The sequence below is a fragment of the Salvia hispanica genome, chromosome 2 (genome assembly GCF_023119035.1).
Source record: "Salvia hispanica cultivar TCC Black 2014 chromosome 2, UniMelb_Shisp_WGS_1.0, whole genome shotgun sequence".
Classification (NCBI taxonomy): domain Eukaryota; kingdom Viridiplantae; phylum Streptophyta; class Magnoliopsida; order Lamiales; family Lamiaceae; genus Salvia; species Salvia hispanica.
In genome coordinates, this window is record NC_062966.1 from 22497514 (window position 1) to 22509319 (window position 11806).

General features: G+C 37.9%; 4 protein-coding genes, 1 long non-coding RNA gene and 1 other non-coding gene across 6 annotated transcripts in view; 4 read left to right on the forward strand and 2 right to left on the reverse strand.

Annotated features, from left to right (window-relative positions):
* Positions 1–568: 568 nt before the first annotated feature.
* On the reverse strand, positions 569–1593 carry LOC125204466. Its single transcript, XR_007173574.1, has 2 exons — positions 1454–1593; positions 569–1144 (listed from the first exon to the last, which is right to left on the reverse strand). It is a non-coding gene; the product is annotated as an uncharacterized LOC125204466 (long non-coding RNA).
* The window catches only part of LOC125204464, a 12221-nt gene continuing 1332 nt past the window's right edge, over positions 918–11806 (forward strand). Inside the window, exons 1-2 of the mRNA XM_048103129.1 lie at positions 918–1143; positions 1453–1604. Of these exons, the coding sequence (XP_047959086.1) occupies positions 918–1143; positions 1453–1604 (378 nt within the window). The remainder of the gene's footprint in view (positions 1144–1452; positions 1605–11806) is intronic.
* On the forward strand, positions 2557–6292 carry LOC125204461 (calmodulin-binding protein 60 A-like). The gene is made up of 9 exons (XM_048103126.1): positions 2557–2695; positions 3295–3418; positions 3730–3785; positions 3906–4375; positions 4528–4691; positions 4924–5124; positions 5201–5501; positions 5586–5653; positions 5735–6292. Exons 1-9 carry the CDS (start codon positions 2562–2564, stop codon positions 6119–6121), a joined length of 1905 nt encoding a protein of 634 aa, XP_047959083.1. The 5' UTR covers positions 2557–2561; the 3' UTR covers positions 6122–6292.
* On the reverse strand, positions 6409–6493 carry TRNAM-CAU. The gene is given in 2 exon segments: positions 6409–6444; positions 6456–6493. It is a non-coding gene; the product is annotated as a tRNA-Met (tRNA).
* LOC125204463 (LIM domain-containing protein WLIM1-like) lies at positions 7652–9226 on the forward strand. Its single transcript, XM_048103128.1, has 4 exons — positions 7652–7986; positions 8445–8541; positions 8628–8749; positions 8823–9226. The coding sequence occupies exons 1-4, from the start codon at positions 7849–7851 to the stop codon at positions 9090–9092; spliced, it is 627 nt and encodes a 208-aa protein (XP_047959085.1). The 5' UTR covers positions 7652–7848; the 3' UTR covers positions 9093–9226.
* LOC125204462 (pentatricopeptide repeat-containing protein At5g66520-like) lies at positions 9511–11756 on the forward strand. Its single transcript, XM_048103127.1, has one exon. The coding sequence runs from the start codon at positions 9652–9654 to the stop codon at positions 11494–11496; it is 1845 nt and encodes a 614-aa protein (XP_047959084.1). The 5' UTR covers positions 9511–9651; the 3' UTR covers positions 11497–11756.

Sequence of the window (11806 nt, forward strand, 5' to 3'; positions counted from 1 at the left end):
CAACAACTAACAAATAATACTTATAATTCACATATCAATATCGAGAATATCGAATGTCAACAACTCCTATTAAAATGTCAACAACTAACAAATAACACTTATAATTTACATATCAATACCGAGAATATCGAATGTCAATAACTCGTATTAAATTGTCAACAACTAACAAATAACACTTACAATTCACTTATCAACTACGATGTCAAAAGCAAATATTATTTTTGTCAACTATGATGTCAACAACAAACATTATTCATGTCAACTACGATGTCAACAACAAACGTTATTTATTTCAACTATTATGTCAACAACAACATTTTACAAATAATTAATGTCAATAACCAATATTTTCATGTCTAACGTTCTATATTATTTATGTCAACAACAACGTATTACATATAATAGTTGACATTATATGTATGTAGTTGACATGAATTGTAACTAACTATTAGCAACTAATTTCCAACTGAAGAATTTCACCAAACACCTAGAGTGCATCATGATTAAGCTTGATTCTCCAATCCAGCTCACATCCCAATTTCCACAAATATAAACTCAAATCTCAATCTTAATTTCAATTTCAAACTCAATCGAAGAATTAGCCCCAGAATTAACTAGAATTGTCAAATATCCCAACCATGTCTTCGTCGCGAAGTTCTCTCTATCCTGAAATTTATCAAACAAATCCAAAATCCAACTCTCAATTCATCCCCAAAAATTCATCCTCATCCACCAAACTTAGTAGCTCGATGAGGAGACGCAGCCTGAATAGCTGCTCTGAAATTGCAGGATCTCAACGCGCCGCCGCAGACAAATTCCAACGCCGAAACCACCGCTGATTTCGCCTTCACCGGTGCCTTCTTCAGCTTCCGACTCCTCAGCAGCTTCTCGCCATCGGAATAGCCTAATTTGTAAGTATGCAGAAAAAATTCGCCTCTTTCTCTCCCGATCGAGGCGGTAGCTCCATGAAGTCATTAGATTCTGGCCGCTCCGCCGCGTCGAGAAGATTCTCCAGCCTCCGCCGCCGCTTCTCGTTCCAGATTCTATCCTGCCGCCGCTTCTCCAACCATGTCAGAATATCTCACAGTATTGCCGCTCATAACCTTCAAATACTTGACTCATCCTTTAACTCCTCATCAATCTCCTGCAATCCTCAACAACAATTCTCAATTCTAAAATTAATTAAATAATCCTAAACACTACAGATTCTCATTTCTCAAATTTTATTCGTCGCCAGAGATCCGATCAAATTTTAAACTACCAGCTGATTCTAGTTTCTTAAAATCATACACCATACTCATTCCGTCAACACCGGTATCTACCAATCCAAATAGATATTAAAGCACTGATTCGATAAACAGAAGCTATTAATCACCGGAATTCAATGAAATTCGAGAATGTGAATTGTGAAATGAGGAGAGCTTGAATTTTGATCAATTGATACGATTTTTACCTTCAATTGCTCAGATCGGCGCGGGAAATTAACAGGCAATGATCGGAGAATGCACTCTGGAATGATCGGAGAACGCACTCTGTCCGATTTCGCGCATGATTTGCTAGCGCCACTTATCGGCCTCCGCCAGATCGCGGCACTCCGATGCCAGGTAAGGGTATTTGTGTAAATAGGTATAATCCATGGAATCACAAAAACTGTCAAAATAAAAGAAGTGACAATAATAAATATAAGCATATGAAAGAAGCTTTTTTTTCTAATTCCTATGATGCAATTGGAGCTTATCGGCAAAAACGAATCAATTTAGATAGCCCTTTGTGGCTTCAGTGGCGACTAGATCAACGCCTTATTTCTTCAAGAGAAACTCCCATCGAAGTTCACTATGAATCTTTAGGCAATTATTATGAGATTTATGGACACTATCTAATAGTAAGAAGTATAAAAAAAGAAATTCTTTTTCTATACATTCGAACCACTGTTGGTCATATTTCTCTTTATCGAGAAAAATGAAAAAGACTCATTATTACTGCCTACGTCCATGCACTTGTAAAACGGTCCTAAATTAGTTATCCACCGAATTGGAGTCCTTCCGTTCCACGATAGTTGGTGGAACTTTTGGCTGCGAGGTTTAAGAAATGAATGTTGAGTGTGTTAAATAAATAGATAAAAAGTAAGAAAGAGAAAAGGTAGAGAGAATAAAAGTAAAAGAGAGGAAAGGAAGAGTAAAGTAAGAAAGAAAGGAAAAAGTTACTATATATGGAAATGACTCAACTATGAGGGAACTTCTTAAAATGAAAAAATGACTCAACTATGAAGGAACGGAGGGAATAGTACTATAGTTTTCTTTTCAAAATTACTACAATTCCCTTTCGTTTTATGTTAAAAGAGTTACTTTACTATTTTAAGAAATTTCAAATTTGTAAAAAAGTATATCTCTCTTGCTTTATTTAGCGTGCAGTTGGTATCCTATTCTTAAACTACGAGTAATTCATAAATTTACTGCCAAGTGAAGTTGTAAAATTACACGTAGGCCTCAACAATCCCAATGTACTCGAGTGTAGGTAGACGTATCACTCAATTCAACGCGTTTAGGCCGCCACTTTCCAACATGTATAAACACTTCCAAGATCAAAGCCATTTGTTGTTAGTAGTTGCCAATTTTGTGGAGATGGAGAGTGATGAATTCGAAAATGGTGGTTCATCAGAGCAGCTTGGGCAAGCTCTTGATCAAACCATTAAAAGGTAAGTCGATTCTGAGCTAACATTCCTCTTTGATTTGGGTGTTTCTTACTGATTTACTTCTGCTTACTTCATTTCTTCTTTTTTTGTGAAGTTGATTCATGAATTCAGAACTTACATGAACTTGTGTTTTTATCTGTATATAGCCGTTGACTTACCTTTTGCTTAGCTCCGAATCTTCAATTTATGGGTTCTTGATCTTAATTTAGTAGTACCATTGTGTGTGTGTTTTTGAATTGTACAAGTGATTTGGGCTCAGCTTATTAAAGGAGAATTGTTGTTATCATCACTTTAGAATTTAGACTAAATTCCCTTTTGCTTTTTTAGTTTCCCTTTCTGATAAGTATATGTTTAGATACTATTACAACTTTCTGATTTATCATACTTTTGAGGATCTAAAAGAACCTCATGTGGATTTAGATGCTGCCCAATTTTGGCTTTTAGAAAGTGTATATTCTCCTCCTTGTGTTTATTTAATGATTTGTTCAATCTTTAGGTAAATAGAAAGCTGGAAGTTGTCATAGTTGGGAATCTTTCATGTATTCATTCTTGATCTTATTGTTACTACTTTTTTACCTTGCTCGGTACTCCCTTTATGATAGGATAATGGAGAAACATATTAAACCTATGGTGTTACCAATGGTTATACAACAAGTAAGGTCAATGGTCATCACTATCCTTCAACAAGAGATAGTGCCGGTTGCTGAGGATCTAATTCGTAAAGTAGTGAGTTTCACATCTTCTTTTCCGAGTCTGTTTAGTGCTATATTTCCATTTTGTAGAGATGTCTCAACATCATGATTTGGTTATTACTCCTTGTTACAAAAGATATCACTTCAGGAGAGTCGGCCTAAGGTATCCCTTAGCCTGGCTTGAGTCACGTCTCAACCTTTGCCGACTGTCCCATCTCAAATTTCTTTTTTACATTAGATTGGTACAGTTGAGATTCATGAATCAGAGCCTATTGTATCTCAATGTATAGATAGCTTTCTTGAAATCATCAAGTTGTTATGAAGCTCAATGTTTCTTTGTTTTAGGTACAAGAGGTTCTTAAAGAGCATGTTGAAGAGAGGCCTTCGAATGGAGGGACACGGTGAGAATTTACGCTATTGGTTATCTCTTATATTCCAATCAACAGCACTGACAAGATCAAGAAAAAGGCCCATACTTGTGATTGATAACGAATTCTTGTATCGTTTCAATGTGCTCGTAGGAATGACTTGCCAGAGGAAAGGAGTTTCCAGCTGAAGTTCTTATATGATAAAGTATCCAACACTGTGACAGGCGAGGAGCTTAAAGGAATAAACGACGAATGCCTGAAGGTGGCTCTGGTTGATTCAGATGGGAATATCGTGACCTGTGGCAGTGGATCTGATGCAACGGTGGAGATACTACTTCTTGACGTCAATGAAAATGGTGGTGAAGAAAACATGAGTCTTGAAAATTTCGAAAGACGCATCATTCAGACGGGAGAAAAGAAGAAGCCTCACTTTGCTAAAAGTGTCTATAAATCTCTCAAGGAGGGCGTTGCAGATTTGAATGGTCTCAAACTGGGACATGACAAAGACCGGATTAAGAAGTACAGCTGCAGGCTTGGGGCGAGGATCGTGCAGAACCTTGACAGAACTACAGTGCTAGAGGCATGGACCGCACCATTTATGGTCGTAGATAAGCATGACACATGTAAGTCGTCCCCACTCACTGTTGCATTTTCTGCTCTTACAAAGTTTCTGCAACAAGTAATAACTGTTTTATTTATAGATTATGTAAAGATCAAGGCATTAAAATTTACTCTTAAAGAAGATATCCATATAACATCTGGTTTCATTTTGCAGACAATGACAAATTTCCCTGTCCATCTCTTTCTTCTGAGGTTTGGAGATTGGAGGGAATCGGCAGGAATGGCAAACCATGTGGTCGCCTGAAAAAGGAAAGCATCAAGACTATGCAAGATTTTCTGTTTTGGCTCCATGTTAATCCTGAGAAGCTCCAAAATGAAGTAATAGTCCTCGTCTACTATATACTCGTTCGATATACCAACTGTTGAAACCATATTTTGCTTGTTTGTCGCTCGTGCTATTGTTTTAGCTTCAGAATTCATAGTCTGTCAGTAGCTTCTAAAGCCTACTTGAAATTTATGCCAAAAAGAAAAAATTCTTCTCACTTAGAGTGCATTTGATATTAAAAATATCTGCATGAGAAATATATAAATCTTTGTAATATGTGTACAGTTATTATGTGCTGGTGATAGCAACTGGAATAAGATAGTCGGTCATGCTCAGAAATGCAACATTGATTGTAAAAGGATGTTTTCTCACAAATCTTTGACCGAACCTCAAACATGTGTTATTTACGATGCTGTGGGGAAACTCAAGGGTGGAATCATCGAGTCCCACTTTGTTCCGATTGATGATATGTCTGCTGATGAAAAGGTGGCACCCTTTTTGTGATTAGCTTTCTTTGTGCAACTGTGGTATCTCCTACTGATGAATTGTTGAGTCCTAATAGGTTCGTGCACGTGAGTTACTCAGATCTGTGTTAGAGGAACCGTCTGCATTTGTAGAACGATACTCCTCCTCCTTGGAAGACGAAGATTCCCTCTTAAAGGAGTTTCCATACAGATCATTGCAGCACAGTGGTCTCACTGTTTCTGAAGATATGAATGGAAATCATACTTCATCGTCTCAGACCATCATCGCTGCTAATAACTTGTATGCTTCTGGGCCATCCGAGTCTCTTGGATCAATAGAAATGGGAGAGCTATCGAACCCTGCATCTCGTGCCTTTCCACCTGATCTTGACATATCAGGTCAGTTCATCACTGAATTATTATACTATAATTAGTGAGTGCCAAAACTAGTTAGATCTTTAATCTGAAGCTGTTGAATTCCAGATTATGAGCCATTATGTTTAGAGAACAATTCATCATCAATAAATATGCTGGTCTCCGGAAACGACAAGGTATGCCCTGAGATAAGCTCCCTATTTTCAACATCATGACTCATGACTGATGAGCAGTTGTTGGCATCTCCGTGTATGCAGCATACAGCCGAGATGGGTGGAGGGTCGAGCAGCGGACGCTCAAACGCCTCGTTTCAAAGTGCAAGGGGGCATTGGGTTGACGAGGAGGAGCCCTACTGTCCTGCCCCTCTCTGCCCAGAACCCATGCTTCCCGACGTCAGCAGTCACAACGTTACTGTCGGACAGTGGTTTGAAGATGAGCCCAACCGTCCTGGCTCTCTCAGCCCAGACCCCATGGACCTTTATGATGAGGACGTTGACATTCACAGCGCCCATGCCCATGGAGACGAGACGTGTGGGGCTGATCTGCCAAAGGGGCTGAAGAAATTGTCCAGGATATGGAACTCATTTAGCAAGTTGATGACCGGAGACGCCGGTCCTAGCTGCAAGAAGAGGAGAGATGCTTAACCATGTAGATAGCAGCAACTCCCACTTTCATGCTCACAGAGTTAAGCTTCATCATTTATTTATTTGTGATTCATGTTGTCATTTGATTGTGTGTAAATATGTGGTCTCCATCAAAACTTGTCTGTTTATCTGCTTTGGCAATCAATGGAAATGTTATCTGTTTTGTGGATAGTTTCTTGGTTAGATGGTCGATTTTATCCTATCGTTTAAAGCAATTACTCAAAAAATTCATACTTTAAGTGCTTAAAATAGAGTATTATTGGATTTATGGTTGGTTAAAAATTAAATGGGGTGAGAGAGGCTCGAACTCTCGACCTCAGGATTTCTCTAAAGCTATGAGACCTACGCGCTAGCCAACTGCGCCACCACCCCAATATGCTATATGTATGAATACAAGTAATTTATAGACAATCAATTAATTAGGAAATTACTGTTTCCCTGCTGTTCATTTTATGCTCAAGATCGAAACACGGTTATGTGGATTAGCCATCAAAATCATAATTTTTGAAAAAATTTAAAAGATAGTTTTAACCCGGAGAAAATACACTTATTAGTATTTGGTACTAATTGCTTATACACGAGTTGGGATATTTTTGAATAATCGTCTCAAAATAATGAGACAAAATCGACATGTATTCTCTTTGTAGTTACATGACATAAGCCTCGATTTGAAAAGTATTGAAAAGCCTATTAAGCTAAACTATTTTTTTTCTCTTACATGCCATTAAGGCTTAAGCTCAACCCTTGACTTTTAATCCCATGAAAGTGATTAAAGACAATAATCAGATGAGAGACCAAATAGTTGGTAGATGATCTTTATAAAATATCAAAAGGCATGATAAAAAAAAAAAAAAAAAAAAAAAAAAAAGGCAAAAGAGAAGAATTTGATTTTAGGAATAAAAAAGTGAAGTTTTATCAACCGTATGTCCGTATTAGTGGCTAACGACCTAATTATTATTTTGAATCTCTTAAACTAGCCTCGCCAGTTATCAACCAAAAAAGTTCTTCATTTAAAAATTAAAAAGGTCATAGTGTAGAGACAAATGTCTTTATCATAATCAAACTATACTTTAATTTTGATTAATTATGAAAATCTTATTGATTATCTGACAATCTAATCAAAATAAATTGTGATTTTAGAATCCAAAGCTTATTTATTGTTACTACTATATTAACTATGTATTAAAAATTTACATAATTAATTTTAGAATTCACATGAATTTCAGATCACGTATTAAAATAAGATTTCATAAAAGAAATCAATGCATAGTTTTGATATTTCACTAATGTGATTTTTTGAATAAATGTATTCAATTAAATTTGATTATCTCTATCCAAAATAAGATACTCCTATCATATAAATACATTAATTAAGATTTAAAAACCATTCTTCTTTAAAAAAATCAATATGATTAGAGAATCAAATAAATATATTCAAATCACCAATCATTCTTACAGAAAAGCTTTCCTTATGGACAGCTAAAACTAATTTGAAAATTTTCTGACCTGTACATCCATATTCTCTCTCTCCCTCTCAAAATATATATGTATATGACTCAAATGAGACTTCAATGAGATAATATATAAAGGAGGGAGAGAGAGAATTTTGAAGAATTCATTTCTCTGAATTCTGGTATTCTTTTGGTTTTTTTTATTGGTTGCTACTGCTGCAAGCATCAAGATCAAAGAATTTGGATTGATTAAGATACTGAAATAAATCAAGAAATATGGTTAGTTATGGAGAGACAACGCAGAAATGCAAGGTATGTGAAAAAAAAGTGTATTTGGTGGAAGAACTCACTGCTGACAGCAAGGTCTATCACAAGTTCTGTTTTAGATGCCACCACTGCAAAGGCACCCTCAAGGTTTGATTTTTTTCACACCCTTTTGCTGTTTTTCCATTAATTATACAAACAATCACTCTTTTTGTTGGTGTTGGTGTTGGTGTGTAAGAAAGTTGGTGTTTTTGAAGCCCTTTTGATGTTTTATGCATCATAACTCATGCTTGATTCATTCAAGAACTGTTTTTGGATAGATCATGATTTCAAAGATGATAACTTTGCTGGATTTTTTTACATTTAAGTGATCCAGTTGTTGCAATTTGGTTATATGTATAAACTCTTAAAAAATCTACATCTGATTCCGTTGTCTGAATATCAATAACTTGATTTTATATATCCAAAACAGCATGTTACTAATATCTGTCCAGCTGTACAAATTAAGGCACTTAGAAGTACTCCATATAGAATTCAATTAGCATCTTATCTTCCCTTGTGTATTTGGTATTTTGCCTTCTCATTATAGTGCACTCTCTCGTTCTCAGCTGAGTAATTACTCTTCCTATGAAGGCGTTGTGTACTGCAAACCTCATTTCGATCAGCTATTCAAGAGGACCGGCAGCTTGAGTAAGAGCTTTAAAGGTAATCAAGCCTATTTCATGCTAATTTCCACATCCAAAAATGCAATAGTTGAATGATACTTAACATTGTTTGCTTTTCTCTTACAGGAGCTCCAAGAACTGCTATAACTGACAGATCTACTGAGCTGAACACAAAAATGTCAAATTTGTTTTCAGGAACTCAAGATAAATGCATTGCTTGCGACAACAAAGTATACCCTCTGGAAAAGGTATTAATTGTTATCATTTATCAATGGTTTTCATCCAAAAAATGTTGATGGATTTATGTGTCATGTTGTGTAGGTAGCAGTTGATGAGAAGCTGTACCACAAGGCTTGTTTCAAGTGCAGCCACGGCAGGTGTGTGATAAGCCCTTCGAACTACGTTGCACACGAGCAACGCATCTACTGCAGGCATCACCACGCGCAGCTCTTCATGCAGAAGGGCAACTTCAGCAAATTGGACAGATACGATCCATCTACCGCGGTAAATGGGACGCAACCGAGCTTGCTTCACGACGTCGTCCAGACTGAAGCTACACCAATGGCCTTAGATCAAGAAACTCTTCCATGAGGCATTTGCTTGTGGTTTTTTTGCATTATATCCTACAAAATTTTTCTTAGTAAGAATTGGCTTCTTGTGTGGGATCTCAGAGTTCATTTAAACTACATTAAATAGTTAGCACATTCATGACACTTTGCTGTTTAGACATACATGTACTATTTCTTTTATGTTTAATTACTACTACTATTTGTTAATTAAACTCATTGAAAATAAGATTTTTATTGAAATAAGAATGATACAACTAAATTGAAAATTACATCAAAATGTTAGATTACATACTTAAAACTGAAATTTACACAATTAAAATCTCATGATTGAATTGAATTTTCGAATTTAATTAAAAAATTAAATCTTCAGATTAAATAAAAAAATGAATTTCGAATTTAGTTAAATTTGAATAGGGGTTCTCGGTGGTTCCGGCAGCGGAAAATCGTCGGCGAAATCCATCGCTACCGAATTCAGCGAAATTGGGAACTAGGGTTCCATCTTCTCTTAGTTGGGACCAAAATTAAAGTGGGTTTCTTGATGCAATCGAGCACAATTTTCCCGCCATTCCGAAATCAATTAGATGCAACCCTTTGCAGTCTCTCACATCTCCGGAAGATTCATCTCTCAGCTACTAAGCAAACGCCCCGGAATCTCTCAAATTAAGCAGATTCACGCGCAGATCATCCTCCAATCACTTGCATCGACGCGCCTCTCTTTGATTGATTCGCTCATTCACTGCTATCTTCACTCCAAGAGCCTCAGCTCCGCGAGAATCTTATTCGATAACCATCGGTCTTCACCGCCCCCGCCGGTTCTGCTATGGAATCTCGTGATGCGCGCTTACTCGAAGCTCCGGAACTCTTCAGAGCCCATCAATCTTTTGCGTCGAATGATAGACGCTCAAGCGAAACCAGACGAGTACACATTCACTTTCGTGATCACTTCCTGCGCTCATCAAGATACGGTTTTGTGTGGCCAGGTCGTTCATGGAATGGCGGCAAAGAATGGGAATTTATTGAACTTATACGTGGCTAACTCTTTGATTGGTATGTATGCTGCTTTTGCTAGGGTGGATGATGCGTGTGAGGTGTTCGACGGAATGTCTAAAAGAGACGTGTTTTCATGGACTAGTTTAGTGTCTGCGTATGCTAAGAATGGAGATATGTTTAAAGCAGGTGAGGCTTTTCGGAGAATGCCGTTGAGAAATGATGTTTCTTGGGCTGTAATGATTTCGGGTTTCGTTAGCTCTGGAATGTACACTGAGGCCCTCGGATATTTTCATGACATGTTTCGTGAATCCAACCCTAACGAATCTGTTATCGTCTGTGCTCTCTCTGCCTGTGCTAATCTCGGGGCTTTCGATCAAGGGAAGTGGATCCATGGCTATATCGATAGTAATCGGGCTTTGCAAAGTTCTAATACTATGACAGCACTCATTGATATGTATGCCAAGTGTGGGAGGATAGATTGTGCGTATCTTGTTTTCGACAAGATCACGAAACGAGACATTCACAACTACACTAGTATGATATCGGGTTTGTCTATCCATGGGCGTGGCGAGGAAGCTGTACGCGTGTTTCAGCGAATGTTATCTGAGAAGCTGAAACCTAACGATATCACTATTTTGGGGGTTCTCAATGGATGCAGCCATTCAGGCCTTGTGCAGCATGGCTCGTTGATATTTTACAGCATGGAGAGTTCGTGGGGGGTCGTGCCAAAGATTGAGCACTATGGTTGCTATGTCGATCTGCTTGGCCGTGCTGGCTATCTGGCTAAGGCGTTTGGAATAGTCAAGCCCATGCCTATTAATCCCGATGTGGTTGTATGGAGGGCTTTACTCAGTGCCTGCAGAATCCATTCGAATCTGAGTTTTGGAGAGCGCGTAATCAGTTATTTAGAGCAACTCGACTGTGGTAGTTACTCTGGGACTAAAGTGCTGCTTTCAAACTTGTATGCTTCTCTTGGTAAATGGGGAAAAGTCTCTCAAGTTCGGAAGATGATGGGAAGGCAGAAGAATCCAGCAGATATCGGATGTAGTTGGATAGAGGTGGACGGTGTTGTGCATGAGTTCCGAGTTTCTGATGTGCTTCATCCTCAGATAGCTGAGATTCGGGAGAAGTTGGGTGAGATATTGAAAAGAGTTGGTTATGCTGCTGATGCCACACGTGTCTCGTTTGATCTAAGTGAGGAGGATAGAGAGCAAGCGGTGGCTTGGCATAGTGAGAAGCTAGCAATTGCTTATGGGCTGATGAATACTGCTTCTGGTGCTTCGATTCGAATAATGAAGAATCTGAGGACATGTGAGGACTGCCATGCTCTTCTGAAGGCCATCTCCAAAGTTTATTACAGAGAAATCATAGTTAGAGATCGTGCTCGTTTCCATACCTTTAGACAAGGCAAGTGTTCGTGCAACGACTACTGGTAGTACTCGGTTATCTAACATCAGAAATGGAGAATTATTGCACTTCAGCAAGATTGGTGACTGGGAAAACTTTCCTAATTGGTGATAAGTTATTAATGTTTATCTTGTGGAGTGACGAACAATATTCGTGATCTGGGCTTCATAGATGATGCTATGAGTTGTTTGGCACGTTTACAACGACGGTCAGTGAATCGAGAAAAGGGCATCTTGTGCAGTAACCAAAGGTAGATTGAAAAACATTATCACTGCATTAAGCTTGCTCTTGAAATTCTCATAAATTTCATCACATCCTCGTACAATTTTTTCGTTTTAG